Genomic DNA, 17,902 nt, shown 5'->3' on the forward strand with positions numbered 1-17,902 from the left:
TTTCGCCCCCCAGCTCTGTAATGCTGAATGTTTGGGGGCTAAAAGCACCCCAGCTCCCCAGTGGAATCCAGAGTCAGGCTTGGGAGCAGTGCATTTTCTGCCTACTACATTCACCAAAGCAGACTTTGCCGGGCCCCTGATCCATCTGAGAGATCGCCATGGCGAGCAGGGGTTGGGAAACAATAATTGCTCTGGAGGCTCTGGCACAAATAAACCCCTTTTTCTCTTTAAAAAGCCCTTCGGGTCTCCCTGGGGTGCCAACCCTAAATGAACTGGACTTTGAAGCCGAAGCCCACAGCCCCATTAGCCAGAGAGGCTCCCGGAGGGAGGCATTAAATATTTGATGGGCCGCTCTTGCTCCACTGCTTCCCGTGACCCCAGTGGCATTTCAGAAAGGCTGTCAGGGTACTGGGCTGGACCAATCTCTTCATTTCCAGGCTAAGAAAGCAGAAAGCAGCCCAGGGACACACAGAGGAGCTTCTCTGAGCAGCCACTGTAGAAGCCCACGTAAATAGACCCGGCAGGACTGATAACAATGGTGGCAGCGATGGTCAGCAAAGAACTGCACAAGCGGGGCTTCTGTGATGCTCCAGCCTTGCCTGGCCGCATCCTTCTGCCCACCCACCCCCTCACCCCAAGCCTCGGATGCCCTGATAGCACGGTCTACACCCCCTCCCCGTGTCACACTGTACAAACCTGCCCTACACTGGCACATTCATTAACTTCAGCCACGCAGCCCTAGAGCTAGCCCATCACCACGCCAGCTAGTCAAGACCAGCACAGTCCCTGCAAGAATGCATCAGCTCACCACTGCGCTACCAAGCCCAGTGATGGGCCAATGCTGCAATGTGGGGAAATGTGTTAGCGCCTCAATGTCAGACCTCTGCAATGATCAGCTGCTGCAGAGTAGCATTTGGAGAAGGGCTGGGCAACACCGGAGCACAGTCCGCTGTCCCAGGAGTGCACCCATAGGTCCTCGAACCCAGATCCCTAACCCATTTGGTTCAGCTTAATGGAAACTATCAGGACTCTCCAGACAAAGCCCAGCCTCCCATCACTCGATGGGGTTTCTCCGAGCTCCAGGCAGGCTGATGCCATCAGATGACTGCATTGCACCCTTCTCCTGTCTGTGGCAGTCTTCCTTCTCACGACTGCACCAGTGAGAGTTTTGCCTGAGTCAAACTCGGAGGATTGACAGAAAGCCCCCCCCCCCCATTTTTTAATGAAAAAGGAAGAAAGCCCAAGGGCTGCTGGGGAGTTCGGCTGCTCATTTCCCACCCAGCACCCCCTTCCCTTCTCTTGTTCCCCCACTGCCCCCTGCTAATGCTGGCAGTCTATTTTCAGCCTCGAGCTCCCTGTCTGCCTGGCACTCCTTCCTGGTCACAGGCAGGATGATGGGTGAAACAACCTCCCCAAGGCCTTTCCAGTCCCAGGATTCCAACTTCCTCCAACTGGGGATGGGGGTTTGGACTCTGTTTCCACATGCCGCTTCCAAACCAGTGGCCAAACTGCAGTCCTAATGGGATGCCACAATGCCAACCTGCAGAACTCAGTGTTTCACTCACTACTTCCCCACAGCCAGCCACTGCATTGATTCCAGTTTCCAAGTCCGGGTTTCTCCCTTCTCCTCCCGGTACCCCTAAGCGCTGCCCTCTACCACCCACAGCCCCCTTCCTCGCCACGGTGCCCACTTCTTGCCGCATTCCCGGGCACTCGGGCAGACTTTTCCACTCCCTTTCCTCCCCCACATGCATCTGGCCTGACTCTCCGGGACTTTGAGTGCTCGGGGCCATCACAGACTCGGGAAAGACGAATTCTAACTCAGTCCGAGTGGATCGTCCTTGACGCTTTTCCCTGATCTGCCCCCACTCCGTTCCCAGGCGGATTCCGACTCTCGGTTCCTTTGGGTCCGGGTAGCGAGGGGTGGGCGGGCCGGACCGGAGCCCCGAAAACCCTTCCTGCAGCCGAGCTGACTCCACCCTGCCCTGGCCGGCGCCTCCAACCCTAGGTCACACACAATTCAGCAGCCGAGGCTCCAACCCCAGCCCCCCCTTCCGCGTTGTCCCCAGGCTCTTGGCTTCTCCGGCCATGCCCCGAGCCCCGAAGAGCCGCTTGCAGGGCTGGTAGTCATGCAGAAGGCTGCCAGGGCCAATCGAGGGGCATCGGTGCCCTGAAACGAAGTGGCCAGGAACGGGCAACTCCACGGACAAGCAGGACCCGAGCGCCCGGCTCTGGGCTAGCTCAGAGGCGAGCGGCGGACAGCGCAGAGGGTGCTGAAGCTGTGTGGGGAGGGATGCGGCAGAGGGGAGGAAGAGGGACAGCGGCGCCGGGTCAGGAAGTCTGCCCCGCGAGCGAAGCCGCTGCCCGCGTAAGAGAGGCGAAGGTCGAGCCCAGGTCAGCAGAGGTGATGAGGGGGTCAAGGAGCCAGTCGGGGCTCCCCGGGGTTTGCTGGTCCCTGACTCGCCCCAGGAGCCGCAGAGATGAAGCTGGCCGGCTTCCAAGGTCTCTGCTCCCTAGGCTACCAGCCCACCCCTGGCCCCGCTTGGCGAGGGGCCGGCGCTCCCGAGCAGGAGGTGGGATTGGGGGGGAAGCACTGCCCGACCCGGGGCTGGGGGCGGAGTGCAGGGCGCGGCCCTTACCTGGCCGAAGGCGGAACTGAGCATGGGGCGCAGTTGGTGGAGGAACGGGTCTGCCTCCTGCACCGCGGCTCCGGTCCGGGCTCCGGCCGCCCGCAGGGACTCCCGGGAGCGCTGCCGGAGGCCGAGCGCAGGGGACAGCCCCCGTTCCTCCCCATCCCGCCCGAGGGGCTGCGGCGGCAGCGGCTGCGGAGGCGGCAACGGCGGGGACTCCCGGCAGCCCGGGGCCGGGGAGCGCGGCCAGCTCCCCCGAGCCCCCTCCTCCCGCGGCCGGCACAGGGGCCTCCGCGAGCTGGGGTCCCCGGGTGACGGCGGCGGCGGCGTCCCGGGGCAGCCAGGCTGCGGGCGCAGGGGGCGGCGACCGTGCGGCCCCAGCTCCCGGGCCGGGCCCTGGCGGGGCTCCGCGCCCGCCGCCGCCGCCGCCGAGCGCTGGGGAGCCCGGCTGCCCCCGCCCGCCGCCGCCACCGTCGCCGCCTTCAGCAGCGACGTCTTGGACTCGCTCTTGGCAATGGACGAGCTCATCTCGGCGGTGCCCGCGCTCGCATGGCCCGGCGGGGGCGGGGGCGGCGCGGAGCAGACCCCCCTCAGGCGGAGCCCCGGGCGCCCGGCGGGAGCCTAGCCAGAGGACGCGCTGGAGGCGGGCGCCGTCCCCCAACCGCTTAAATGCGGCCCCGCCGCCGCCGCCACCGCCGCCGCCGCCCATGTGACAGCGCAGCCTCTGCGCCCCGAGCCGCGGGCTCCCAGCTAGCGGAACCCAGCCGGAGGCTGGGGGCCGGGGAGAGCTGAAGGAGGGGCCTGGGGCCGGCCCCCGCTCCCGCCCCCTCCTGCCCCCGCCCGCCCAGGTGGCCCCGCCCCATCCACCGAGGGGAGGGCACACCTGCCCCTGCAGGCGGGGCGAGCTCGGTGGCTTCCCTCCAGGGATGGTCAACTGGAGTCAGGGACCCCGACTCGGACCCGAGAAGGACACTTGGAGGGGGCTTCCTGTGCCCCTCCCCTGGGGCAACCCTCCCCCCCCCCCCCCGCCCCTCCTTCCCTGACTTGTCTCTGCACCTGAACCCTGGAGGAGAGCCGGCTGAAAATGGAGCCCTTTTATAGACTGACCCATCCATTACCAACTTTTAGAGCCCTGAGTTCAAATTCCACTTCAGCTACCTATTTCTTATATTTCACCTGGGTGACCTCCAGCGAGTCCCTTTACATCTTGGGATCTCTTTTCTTCATTTGTACCATGCAAGAAAGGGTAAGACTAACTAGGTGTCTTCTGAACTCTAAATCATATGATCCCAGTGTACAGGGGACTCAGCAGAGTGTCACAGGGGAAAATCTTCAGGCTCAGAGGCAGGAGCCTGGGGCAGCCCTACTCTACCTCTTTGCCCTGGGACCTTGAACAAATCCCTTCACCTCTACAGGCTTTCAGAAGAAAGGAAACTGAGGCCCAAGGAGGATAAATGACTTGCCCAGGGTGACTTGTTTTTTTCCTCTTCTTCAAAATAGAAGATGTTGATTTGGAAGGTTTCTAAGGAGCCTTCCAGCTGCCACATTTAAGTTTATTCCAGGCAGTTCAACCCAGTGGAATGCACAGTGGCCTAGGAAACTAGCTACCCAGAGGGCCAAATGAGCAGGGAAGTGTGGGAAATTGTTCCACCTTCTGTCGTGGGGGATTGAATTGCAGGGCATAGCAATTCAATCCCTCTGAAGAGAAAGGAGGGAAGCAGACTATAGATTAACTGCCCTGGTCACTGTTTGTTAGCTCTGTTCTAATAGGCAGGGTGGACAGAATCCATTCATTCACCCAGAGGATGAATGCAGTCAATCGAGGTTCTGGCTGCTGCAGCTCCTGTTATAATGGAGGGTCTGCCAGGATTAGCAACACATAATGTTTCTTGTTTCTCTTTTTCTCCCATTTTTTATTGGCATGCAAACCCTCTTCCATACTGGTCACTGTTGGAAGAGCAGAGTCCCACCTAGCCCAAACCCCAAATAAAAGCAGAGATTCACTGATGGGAGAGACGACTCCAGCAGGTCTTTCTCTGGAGCTGGAGAGCATCAGTCCTCCAGGATTGTCCCACATCATTGCACTGCTGAGAGGAGCCCAGGTTTCACAGATAATATTGCTGCTGTTGTGTATATTGTTCTCCTTATTTCTCTCTGTAGTTCTTTCCTGCTTTGTCTGAAATCATCCTGTTTATCATTTCATATAGCCCAAAAGTATTCCATCACCAACATATACTACAGTTGGTTCAGCCATTCTCCATTGTATGGCCATCCCCTCACTTTCCAATTCTTTGCCACCCCCAAAAGAGCAGCTATAAATATTTTTGTACAAGAGGTCCTTTCCCCTTTTTTATGATCTCTTTGGGATCTTTGGGGGTCAAAGGGATGTAGGGTTTTATAGCCCTTTGGGCATAGTTCCAAATTGCCCTCCAGACTGGTTGGATCAGTTCACAGCTCCACCAATAATGCATTAGTGTTTGAATTTTGCCACTTTCCCCTCCAACATTTACCACTTTCCTTTACAGCCATATTAGCCAATCTGATAAGTATGAGCTGGTACCTCAGCATTGTTCTAATTTACATTTCTCCCATCAAGAGTGAATTAGAACATTTATAAATGTCCATCCATCCATAAATTAAAATACCTTTGCAAATCTCTGAGGAGCTTGGATGGGCTAATCCAGTCTTTTAATCCCTGCTTTTTCCAACTCCCTAAATGACTTTGGCCAAGATTCCCTAGCTACAATGGGCTGGCAAGATTCTTGTCACTTCGTATGGGAATATCAGAATCCCAATTTGGCCCCATTAGGACTGATGGATAAGAAACTAACTGCTTGGTCTACACCCCCAGGTACCTGATCTGTAAAATGGTGGAGTTACCTCATCTAGGGAGGGATAACTAAGGAAAATGAGGCCACTGCAAAGTGCTCTGCCATTATAAACGTGACTCATCAATTATAATGGTTCCAAAGAAGTAGCAGAGGGCCAGGCTGGCCTGGAAGCCTAGATAGAGTGCCTGGCACATATGGGCATTGGCAGGGGCATGTGTTGTTTTGAGACGACCAGGTTTACCAAGAGTAAAGTCGTTCTTGGCTTTCTTTCCTTCTCATTTTCCAATAAGCCTTTTTTTTTTCTCTCCAGAAGGATCAATAGAAGATTAAAGGCAAATTTTTCAAATGCTCACTCTTATCTAACATTACCTGGCTTGTTACATTCATTAGCAGGATCCTTTAAACACTAATTCCCCTTTGCTGCTAGTCAGATCTTTGCCATGTTCCCTAATCAACACAGATCCCTGAAAAAGCCCACGATGTAAAATGAGATGAGCATTTCCTCGGTGGAATTGACTGGATCTCTCAAGTCTTTCTTGTCAAATTAATTTCTTCCTGCTAGATTCACCTTTTGACAGGATCAACTTAATTTGCTCTTCCTCTGATTTTGTTTTGAGGGCAGAGATTGCCGGGTCTATGGAAGCTGGCAACACCCAGGGTGGCCAAAGGTGATGTCGTATTGGGGTCCACAAAAGGTTGGGCCAAGAGAGTTTCTGTGGATTTTTTATTGAGAGGGCTGCCTTTGCAAAGACCTTCCTGGGAACTGCTTTTGCAGCTTTTAAAATAAACCGTGCTGGGCAAAGAGAGAACAGCTGATTTCTTGAGAACCGTGGAGCTTTAATACTGGCAAGAAAAGAGGCAATGGGATTCCATTAAGGACCCAGTTCTCTCAGAGTGGTGGTACAGTTGGCATTATGTTACTATTGAGTTTAAGATCATGGATTGATTCCCCAATGGGGTCCATTCCTTTTGCTGTGTTCCATGGATATGACTCTCCTCCCCTGACCATAGCTAGCAGGCTTACAAAGACTATGCTATAAAGGACAAAATTGTGAATGGATTAGTGAAAATCCACATTTAAAGCCAGAAAAAGGGAATCCATTCCCCTTATTTTAAGGAAATGGAGGTCCATGGCATTAAGTGACCTTTCCAAGGTCACACAGGAAATAGAACTGTAATTTGAACTCAGGTCCTTGATTGCCTAACCCATAACCCAGCCTTCCTAAATCTAAGGAGCTTCCCTAACCTTAACTACTCATCACTACTAGAAAAGAAACTCAAATCAAAATCAACAACCAGCTATTCTTTTTTTTTTCATCCTTACTTTCTTTCCAAGTAACAACTCTAGGGCAGAAGAGTAGTAAGGGTGAAGCAATTGGGGTTAAGTGACTTGCCCAGGGTCACACAGCTAGGAAGTGTCTGAGGCTAGATTGGAACCCAACTCCAGACCTGGACCTTTATCACTGAGCCATTTATTCTTACCCCTTTTATTTAAAAGCCATTATGCTCTGTATTGGGGATAGAAGAAGAAGAAAACGGCACAATCCCAGCTTTGAAGAAGCAGGTGGAGTTCACAGAGTGCTCTAGTATCTGGGTCCTGTCAGGTATGGCTCTCCCTGCAAGGATATTTACAGATTCTTTCTCCTGATCTCACATCTGTCTCCCCTTAAAGTCTTCTTCTCTTTTCCTAATCTGGCCCAAGTCTTCTCTGCTTCCTGAGGTCGTGATTAAAGGGAGAAAACGGTCATCTTCCAGGCTTTGTGCTAGCAGCTGGGCAGGATGGGATCCAAAGGGACAAATTTAGATTTCCTTAGCAAAAAGTTGACAGATTCTAAAATTTCTAGAATTCTGCTTTCGTTTGCACCCACCTAACTCCCACCCCTTTAATGTTCCCAACTCCACACATGCCCACATTCAGAAGGGCGGTATACAATGCAATGAAAAACATACACACATTCATAAACAATTCCCATTAGATGGGAGGCGGCAACGGAAGAGTCACAGCACAGCATCTTGACCTTGCCCTCCGATGTACAGAGATGAGGAGGCGGCAGGCCAGAGAGCATGTGAGCTACCCAAGGTCACACATTGAGGCAGTAAGGAGCATAGAAAAGGGAAAAGTCAGGGGCAGCTGGGTGGCTCAGTAGATTGAGATCCAGGCCCAGAGATGAGCAGGACCTGGGTTCAAATATGACCTCAGATACTTCCCAGCTGTGTGACCCTGGGCAAATCACCTAACCCCCATTGCCTTGCCCTTTCCTCTAACCCCCATTGCCTTGCCCTTTCCTCTCTTCTCCATTAGAACTGAGACATTGTATTGATTCTAAGATGGAATGTAGTGGTTTAAAAAAAAAGAAAAGAGAAGAATCTGTGTCTCTCCAGATGCTTTATCTTCCCTCTGTCCTCTCCCCAATATTCAGATAAACTAAAAATAACAAAAATCTTAAATTTCATAGATATGTAGCCTCTCTCAGGAGTTCTGAACTTTTTTTTTGTCCATAGACTCTTTTAGCAGTCTGCCGAAGTCTATGAACTCTTTCTCAGAATAATTTTAAATTTTTAAATTAAAAATAAAATTAAGACAATTGGTGTTAAGTGACTTGCCCACGGTCACACGGCTAGGAAACAAAGGCCTGAGATTAGATTTGAATCCAGGTCTTCCTGACTCAAGGTCCGGTATTCTGTCCACTGTGCTACCCAGCTGTTCCAGGATAATGGGTTTCTTTTGTTTTTTTCTTAAACCCTCACCTTCCACCTTAAAATCAATATTCTGTATTGGTTCCAAGGCAGAGGAGCCAGAATGATATTTTTAACTGCATAAAACAGGAAGTATGACACAGGAAAGCAACAGGAGTGAAATATGGTGGGGTGGTCAAAGGGGGGGTTGGGGGGGGGGTCCAAGTTCCCAGCTCCCACATTATGAGTCCCTGCCTCTGCTTTGACTCGGTAAGATGAGAACAGGCAGAGCTGTCTGCGGGGATGCGCTTGCTTTTCCTTAGGTTATTGCAGCAGCTGCCCAGTCCGTCGGGTCCCCCGGATCCAGACTCGAGCACCAAGCGGCCAAGCCTGGCCGTCACCCCTAGAGCCCAGCCATCTTATTTCCATAGGCAAGAGGGTGCTGCGTGTCATTGACTGCAGGCTTCATCCCAAATTAGAGTCAGCCAACAATGCAGTCTGTGAGCAGGGCGGGGACATCTGTGGCAGTTGGAGCTCTGCCCGGCCCTCCACTGAGCAGACCTACTGAGTACGGTGCTGCCAGGAACTGAGTGGGTACCGCAGAGGAAGCTCTCCTGCCTTGACTAATGGAGGGAGAGATATTCCCGCGAGAACTCTAAGCGGGGCCTCTGCCCCAGCCCTGAGGTCCGAGCTCCGCACAACAAAGGCTGGCTGCTCTCTGGGGCCAGGAGACTTACCTCAGACACTCTTCGACCCCTGTTTATCTTCCATTTTCCTCATTGGTAAAATGGGGAGAAAAATGGCACCTACCTGGCTAGGGTTGTTCTGAAGATCAAATGAGATCTTCGTTGTAAACAAAGTATCGGGCGCGTAAGAAGCACTCTAGAAACATTAGCCAGTTGGGTTACTGGTATAATATCTAGTGGTATTATTGCTGTCTGTAAAGGAGAATAATAGCATCTTCCTCACAGAGTAACAAAGATTTAAGCGCATTCTTTTTTTTTTTAACCCTCGACTTCTATCTTAGGATCAATACTAAGTATTGGTTCCAAGGCAGAAGAATAGTAACAACGGGGGTTAACCAGGGTCACTCGGCTAGGAAGTGTCTAAGGCTGGATTTGAACCCAGGACTGGCTCTCAATTCACTGAGCCAGCCAGCTGCCCCTCAAATGCACTATGGAGCACTGTTTATTTATGAGCCCACTTGGCTCAAGGTGTAGGCAGGATGCTCCTCGGGATCTCAGCCTCAGGCTTGTTGGACAGGGCTCTTCCGGGAAGAGGTTTCCTCTGCATTAGCCAGTTCTTGGAACCCGCAGTGCCCCAAACAGCACTGCCCCAAAGATGGAGCCCCGTTAAAGGCGCGGCGCTGCCCAGAGGACGCTCATCTGCAGGTGTCTGACTCACTTCGTGGACCGCAAGGGATTGAGGGAGCCGCCAAGAAAGTGGCCCCCAGACACGCGGCTGATACAGCCAGTCCTGACACTGCTGCGTGTAACCCAGCAACGGGGAAGGAGACCGGGAGCGAGCCGAGGGGCTGAGCCCGCGGCAGCTCCCCGCTCTCTGAGGGCCGGACCAGTCTCCCAAGTTCCCCGGCGGCCCTTCCGCCCCCTCGCTTCTGCGCTTCCGTGCCTCGGATTCATCGCCGGCTCAGGGGAGAACAAACTGAGCGCCACGAGCCAATGCCAGCCGGCCGTCCCACTCCGGAGCGGCCCGAGCCCCGCGTGTCTGCCGCGACCACGAGGCTCGGAGCGTGTCCGGGGCTGCGCAGCGGCACCATCTGCCGATTGCTCAGGGGGACAGAACAAACCAGCGAGGCACGAAGACGAGGTTATGTAACATCCCAAAGGGCTGTTTTCCAAGCGAAACAAATGGGACGAATGCAGCCGCTCCGTCAGTGTCGGCGACGAGTCACAAAGGGCTCGTCCCTGGCTGCTCCGGGAGGACCTCATTAACCGGGGACGCGGCGTGCCATTCAGCGCCTCCTGGCAATGCCACTTCGGGCAGCTGCCGGATGCGGCTGCTCTTCCTGAGGCGGCATCCTGGCTCCGACCTCTTCAGCCCTGCCCTGCGGCGAGCTCTTTCGGAAGGTGACCCTGGCCGAGTCCCTCCAAGGGGGGCCGGCCTGAAGAATGCCGCCAGCACCCAGCCGCGACGGCCTTTGACCCACTGCATTGTTTCACTCGAGAAGGCAAAGAAAACAGAGGCGATTGGATAAAAATGTTTATTTCCGAGTAAAATATAATACACGTACATGCACAAAGTACACTCACCTATGTCTACGTATATTTCTATAGGACATATTTATATTCTATATTATACTTTAGTATGATATTTATACTCCATATATTATTCCCACACATTTATATTCTATATATTTTATACATAGCATAATATTTCTATTCTATATAATATTTGCATCCTGCATAGTATATTATTTATAAAATAAATTATATATCTTATATTATTCACATACTTTTACATTCTATATGTTTATACATAATATAATATTTCTATTCTATGTAATATTTGCATCCTATATATTATATTTTTCATACAATATATTTTATATCTTATAATATATTATATATCTTATATTATTCACATACTTTCACATTCTATATATTTATACATAATATAACATTTCTATTCTATGTAATATTTGCATCCTATATATTATATTATTCATACAACATATTTTATATCTTATATTATTCATATAATATATTCTATATTTTATATTATTCACATATATTTATATTCTATATATTTTATACATAACATATTTATATTCTATATAATATTTACATCCTATATATTATATTATTTATATAATATATTCTTTATCTTATGTTATTCCCATACATTTATATTCTATATATTTATACATAATATAATATTTCTATTCTATATAATATTTACATCCTGTATATTATATTATTTATATAATATAATCTATATCTTATTTTATTAATAGCAGTAGTAGTAGTAGTCTCTCGGTAACCGAGGATGACGATTGTCTTTGTGCGTTTTTGTGCACAAAGACACTTGTGCATGAAGATTTAAGTGGAAAAGTCGATGCACAGAGACAGTCCCACTCTCTCGGCATTGGAAGCCTGGGTCCAGTGGCATGAAAGGTCGTTACACTTGGAGACTTCCTCAGCTGCATTGGATGGCCGGGTTGTCTTTTGTGCTCCAACACGCCCTAAGCACTCCACAGTGCTTTGCTGCATCGCCCTCTCAGCCGTTGAACCTTCTTGCTGGTTTCTTCCGCCTGTTCCACCGAAGCAGACTTCACATGCTGGGTGAGCAAAGCCCTGGTTTACCAGGGGTCGATGACCCGATGGCTACCCTCACAAGGTTTGGCTGGCCTGTTGAAGCCATTGCCCAGAGTGTGGCCGCTGCTGCATGCTAGCAGCTACTGGGAGCCACAAGTGAGAGCTGGGTGTCAGGTGGGGGTCAGAGGTTGAAGAGCTGCCCTAGAAGGGCACGACAAGCCCTCTGTACCAGAGATGCTAACCCTCCCTGAGCACCCCTAATATACATTTATATTCTACATATCTTTATAAATAATATAATATTTCAGTTCTCTATATTATATTATTTATGTATAATATTTATATCATATATTATATCATCACATAATATATTCTGTTATTGGAATTATATTATAACATAATATATGATATATGCAATAGTATATAATATATAATACTTTATGTAACCTATTTTATACAACACATAATGCTATATAATATATAACAGTAATATAATATATAAAATAATTATATTGTTGCATGATATATGCATGCATATATTGTTCGTACATGTATATTTACATTTTTTTTACATCAGTTGGCACATCTCATCCTTCTAGTGTTAATCCTTCTGTCTCAATTTCCTCATCATTTTTTATTTTAAACCCTCACCTTCCTGTCTTGAAATCAATACTGTGTATTGGTTCCAATGCAGAAGAGCAATAAGGGGTAGGCAGTGGGTGTTAAGTGACTTGTCCAGGGTCACACAGCCAGGAAGTGTCTGAAGCCAGATTTGAACCCAGGAGGCCTGGCTCTCAACCTACTGAGCCACCCAGCTACTCCCTCTTCATCTGTTAAATGAGGAGAATAATAACGCTTGGGCTTTCACTGTTATAGTGAGGATAAAATGAAATGATACGCTTGAAGCTATAAAGTGTTTTATAAATGTTGGCCACCACCATCATCATTCAGTTCTCCACTATGGCTACCATTTCCCACTTTACTGCAGGCTTGTTAACTGACTGACTGATGGCTTGATTCCCCAAACCTATACTGAATGCTCACTCTCTTCCTGGGCAGCCGCTGGAGATTTCTTTCACCCTCACATCAATAAAATGAGCGACACGAACAAGGGCTGGCCTCAGGGATTTCGGCTCGAATCCAGCAGATAACATGTGGAGATGCCCTGATTTTCAAAAGTAGGAGGGACCTGAGGAGCCCCATCAAATCCAACCCATAACATAGAAAGATTCAGTACACTGACAAGTGGACGGCTAATCTTGGCTCAAAGATGGCCAGCGAGGGGCAGGTAAGGTGGCAAAGTGGCTAGTGCCAGACCTGGAGGCAAGAAGACCTGGGTTCAAATGTGACCTCAGACCCTACATAGCTGTGTGACTCTGGGCAAGTAGTCATTTGTCTCCAAGTTGTTAACAAGATAGAAAGTAAAAGTTTAAATAATTTTTTTTAAAGTATGATGAGTGAAAAGGAACTTATTCCCTTCTGGGGAGTCCAGTCCACCTTGGGATGACACTAGGTGTGAAGGGTTTTTTTTTCCTCATTAGATTTAAATTTATTTCTTTGTGTCTTCCTTCCCTTGGTGCCAGGCTGCGCTCTCTAGTTCTGTATAAACAATGGAATCCTAGATACAATCAGATAAATGCTCCTGAAGGGACAAAGTTCCCTGGGAGCAGAAAAGAGGATGATGACATTGCTTCCAACTAGGGGAAATGGGAAAAAAAGTGGCATCAGACCTGGCTCTGCAATGATGGCTGGAAATTTTTTTTTTCCAAAAATGTGCTTATATTGGAGGGAGACAACACATATGTTTGAGAGAGTTGAGGTGCTGGACAGATGAAAAGGCTTGCACGTTCTAAGGGTGCCACCACACAGTGCCAGAGGCCCTTAGCATGGAAAGGTAGGGCACATGGAAGTGCCAAGCATCTGGATGATAGATAGAGCATGGAGATTCAACATCTTACCAAAATATTATAGCTGGAGACTCCCAGCACATGGAAGCACTCATTTAATTATTTATTTATTTGTTTGTTTGTTTGTTTGTTTGTTCATTCATTTATTTATTTGTTTGTTTATTTATTTATCTAGTTTTTATGTATTTGTTTGTTTATTTATTGTTTATTATTTAAATGTTTTCAACCAAGTAAAAGGGAATTCTTTATTCTCTTTGTCTATTTTGATTTAATTAACCAAAAACTTAAACATCCATACTTAACACTAAGTAAGGAGGTTCACAAGTCACTTACTTAGAGAGCTCTACCCTTTTAACTCAAACAGCCAGAAACTTGTGAATCCTTTGATAAGAGTTTACACCCTCAGAGGATGAGAGGTGGATCCCACAGACACTGTCCCCTGGGCAGTGCTAGGCAATTTGGAAGCTGTGATTGGCCCCTGTGAAGAGGGGAAGGAACAGGAAGTGATGTGGGAAAAGGACTATAAAAAGCCCAGAACTTCCTGTCTGGAGGTCCTCGACTTGAGTCTTTAGCTTGGAGCTTCTGCTTGGTGACTTGCCTTTTAGAGGTGGCTTTGCACTTGAACCTCACCTTCGACTTGGGACTTTCATCTTGGTTGAGTGAGTAGCTGGCCTTCCCTTCCTGGCTTCTGGCGATATTAGCTCCAGAAAGCCTCCTTCTCCTGGAGGAGGCTGCATTGGTGGAACCTTTGCATAAGACACCACCAACACCATCGGGTCCTCTGGCTGAGGGTTAACGAGTCCTGCTGGGACTGAGCTGGACACTGGAGCAACATTTAGTGTGATAGGCTAGATATTTTTTCTACTCTCTTCTTACATTTCTCTACTTTCACGCTTTCCACCTCTTTGTAAATAAAAGCTATTAAAAGTCATTTTGACTTGAGCTATAATATTTTTTCATTGGTGACCACAATATCACTTTAGATGTCTCATATTTTGGTCAAACCCTTAAATTTAATTCCTTACACAAGGAAAATCCATCTTTCTTCCCATTCCCTCATACCCATATGTAGAATTTTTAAAACACCCTTATCTTCAATCTTAGTATCGATTCTAAGACAGAAGAGTGTCAAAGGCTAGGCAATTGAGGTTAAGTCATTTTCCCAGAGCCACACAGGAGGTACGTATCTGAAGCTAGATTTGAATCCAGGTCCTCCTAAATCCAGATCTGGGTCTGCTCTGTGCTACCTAGCTGCTCCTCTCCCCCAAACATAGAATTTTAGAAGGAGGTGGAAGGTAGACTTCTGGACAGAGGAGGAAGAACCAAAAGTTCCTAAGTGAAAAAGGTTGGTGTATATCTGGGAATGGCCAATAAATATCACAGGATTTAAGGTGGATGGAATCTTAGAGATCACCTAGTTCAAACTTCTTATTTCAGAGGGAGATATTAAAAGCCAGAGGAGGGGAAATAACTTACCTGAGGTCACACATAGCAAACCTGAGATTTGAATCCAGGTCTTTTATTTCCACATCCACCACTCTAGTTGTCTACTCTATCCAAAGCATAGGATTATTGGAAAGGAAAAAAGACACAAAGGAATATTGATTACACAGGGGTTCTTCACAGAGACTCTATGAACTTTAAAAAATATATTTTAAGGGGGAGGCTGGGTAGCTCAGTGGATTGAGAGCCAAGCCTAGAGATGGGAGATCCTGGGTTCAAATCTGTCCTCAGACACTTCCCAGCTGTGTGACCCTGGGCAAGTCACTTCACCCCCATTGCCTAGCCCTTAAGTGTTTAAAAAAAAAGAAGAAGAAATATTTTTAGCAATTCTATTTCAATATACTTGGTTTTCTTTGTAATGGTTTGTATCTTGTTATATGCACTTAAAACCTTTATTCTGAGAAGGCTTCACCAGGACACTAAAAACACAGAGTTCCTAGCTTGTCTCTTTTTTTATAACCCTGACCTTCCATCTTAGAATAAATACCTTGTATTGGTTCTAAGGCAGAAGAGTGGTAAGAGCTAGGCAATGGGGGGGTCAAGTGACTTGCCCAGGGCCACATAGCTAGGAAGTGTCTGAGGCCAGATTTGAACCCAGGACCTCCCATCTCCAGGCCTGGCTCTCAATTCACTGAGCTACCCAGCTGCCCCTTGAGTATCAATTCTAAGAGAGAATAGTAAGGGCTAGGCAAAAGCTAGTGACTTGCCCAGGGTCACACAGCCAAGAAGTGTCTGAGGCCTCCAGTCCTGGCTCTCTATCCACTGAGCTATCTAGCTGCCACTAGGTTAAATCTTGAAAGAAATGCTAAAGACTTTATTCTGTCAGAAATAAAATGAAAAAAAATAGAATCCAGGCTTAAAAGAAGATCATGTAATCCCTCACATAAGTGAGAAAACTGAGGTTCCAAGATCAGAAATTATTCGCCCAAGAATTTTAGGAAGCAACTTTAGTATAGTAGAGAAAGCACTAAATTTAGAGCCAGGAAGATCTGAGTTCAAATCTCAGCCACTTACTAGCTGAACAAGTGACATCATCTCTCTCAGCGTCAGTTTCCTCACCTATAAAATGAGGGGGTTGGACTTTATGTCCTCTAGAGTCCCTTCCATCTATAGATCTATGATCTCACCATTCCTTTAAGGTCCCAAAGATCCTACACTGGACTCCAGACCACATGCACTCATCTCAAATCCAAGGAACTTTCTGCTCTAACATAGTGTTTCCTCCAACACCATTGAATGCTTCTGATCCGAGGAGTATTGTGGTGACTGATGAATAACATGGTTCAGAAATGTATACTATGGGGGCAATTGGGTAGCTCAGTGGATTGAGAACCAGGCCTAAAGATGGGAGGTCCTGGGTTCAAATCTGTCCTCAGACACTTCCCAGCTATGTGACCCTGGGCAAGTCACTTCACCCCCATTGCCTAGCCCTTACCACTCTTCTGCCTTGGAACTAATACATAGTATTGACTCCAAGATGGAAGGTGAGAGTTTAAAAAAAAAAAGAAAAGAAAGAAATGTATACTATACTCCATCTTGTAGGGAACCTAACTTGGAGAAGCCTGGGAAATGTTAAGGTTAAGGTTAAAAAAGGAGATCTCTCTTCTGGCCCTGAAAATGTCTCCCTATAAAGGGTATAAACATTTTCATTTAAACCATGTTTGAATCATTAAACCAAGGAAAATATTCTAAAAAACATCATTTCCACTAAAAAAAAAAAACATATTTGAGGGGCAGCTAAGTAGGTCAGGGAGTAGAGAGCCAGACCTAGAGTCTGGGAGGTCCTGGGTTCAAATCTGACCTCAGACACTTCCTAGCTGGGTGACCCTGGGCAAGTCACTTCACCTTGGTTTGCCTCTGTTTTCTTAACTATAAAATGGGGATAATAACAGCACTTTCCTCTCAGAGTGGTGAGGATCAAATGAGATAATATTTTGAAAGCTCACTATATAAATGCTATTCCTTTCCTACTACTCTATGTCTGGGGAGGTGGAGTGAAGGGTTTCCTTGTTTTGTTTTGCTAGGAATGGGCTCAGATGCTAGTTCTTCAGGGTTGCATTTTCTATTGAGGGAAACAAAGCTTAACCTAGTCATGATACTGTTAGTCTGAGGGCTTGCGTAGGATCCTTTAACTTTTTCCATCAGGAACTAGACATAAACAATATTCTAATGTTCCCAGGAAAAATCTTGGGAAGAGAAAGGAGCCCCAGGGAGTCATTTACGAGAATTGCCCCCAGGATGGACCCTCAGAACTTCTGTTCCAGTTTGTGGGTTATCTATCCACGCAGAGTAGTAAACCGAATTTGAGGAGGCAGAACACTGTTTTGAGACTAGGGGCATCTAAGGAGGTAACCGCTACGTTATGTGTTTTATAAAGCCAATTTTACCTGAATTAAGAAAGTCAGATCATTGGAGCTACAAGATTCCTTTGCCCTATACTTAGGAACCCTAACAAAAATGGCGGCCAAGGTCCTGAGGTTCTAGTCATCAAATGAGCCACCCAAACTCCGGCAGGGCTTCATTCTCTCATTCAACAAGTCCTGAGAGCCTACTACACTTCTATTCTTGGCACTCACTGATTTTTTAAAATTGGCTAATCAATAATGCAACGTGATGTCCTCTTCAGCTACCTTTTCAGAGGATGTCATCGCACATTAGCGATCTGATCAGATGCGTAACATCTATTTTTGTGATCACCAAATAGGAAATGTGGATTTTCACACTTGCAAGAGTAATTTCAGGACCATGTTAGGGGAGAACCAGAAAGAGCTTTGGAGAGATCATTCCAGTCCAACCCTTTTGTTTTGTAAATGTGGAAACAAGCCACTAAAAGTTAAGTGGCATCCACCTAGTAGTGTCTATTTTTGAATCCAGATTCTATGACTCTTGAGTCAGTGGTTTTTGGGGAGTTTTTTTTGTGATTCTTCTTCCTCTTCTTCCTTTTCCTCCTCTCCTTCCTCTCCTCCTTCTCAGACTTCTGGGGGCAGAGCCAAGATGGCAGAGTGGAGTAGAGAAGCTCAGGGTCACCATGAGAATCCCCTCCAACCAATACTGAAATAATGCCACAAAATGAATACAGG

The 17,902-nt window shown here is 47.8% G+C and overlaps 1 protein-coding gene across 1 annotated transcript in view; it reads right to left on the bottom strand.

Annotated features, from left to right (window-relative positions):
- CABP1 (calcium binding protein 1) overlaps nucleotides 1-3,354 on the bottom strand; it is a 33,442-nt gene extending 30,088 nt beyond the window's left edge. Inside the window, 2 exon segments of the mRNA XM_056821638.1 lie at nucleotides 2,640-3,209; nucleotides 3,211-3,354. Of these exon segments, the coding sequence (XP_056677616.1) occupies nucleotides 2,640-3,209; nucleotides 3,211-3,339 (699 nt within the window). The 5' untranslated portion in view covers nucleotides 3,340-3,354.
- Nucleotides 3,355-17,902: the final 14,548 nt, after the last annotated feature.

This window comes from Monodelphis domestica, chromosome 3, assembly GCF_027887165.1.
Source record: "Monodelphis domestica isolate mMonDom1 chromosome 3, mMonDom1.pri, whole genome shotgun sequence".
Lineage (NCBI taxonomy): Eukaryota > Metazoa > Chordata > Mammalia > Didelphimorphia > Didelphidae > Monodelphis > Monodelphis domestica.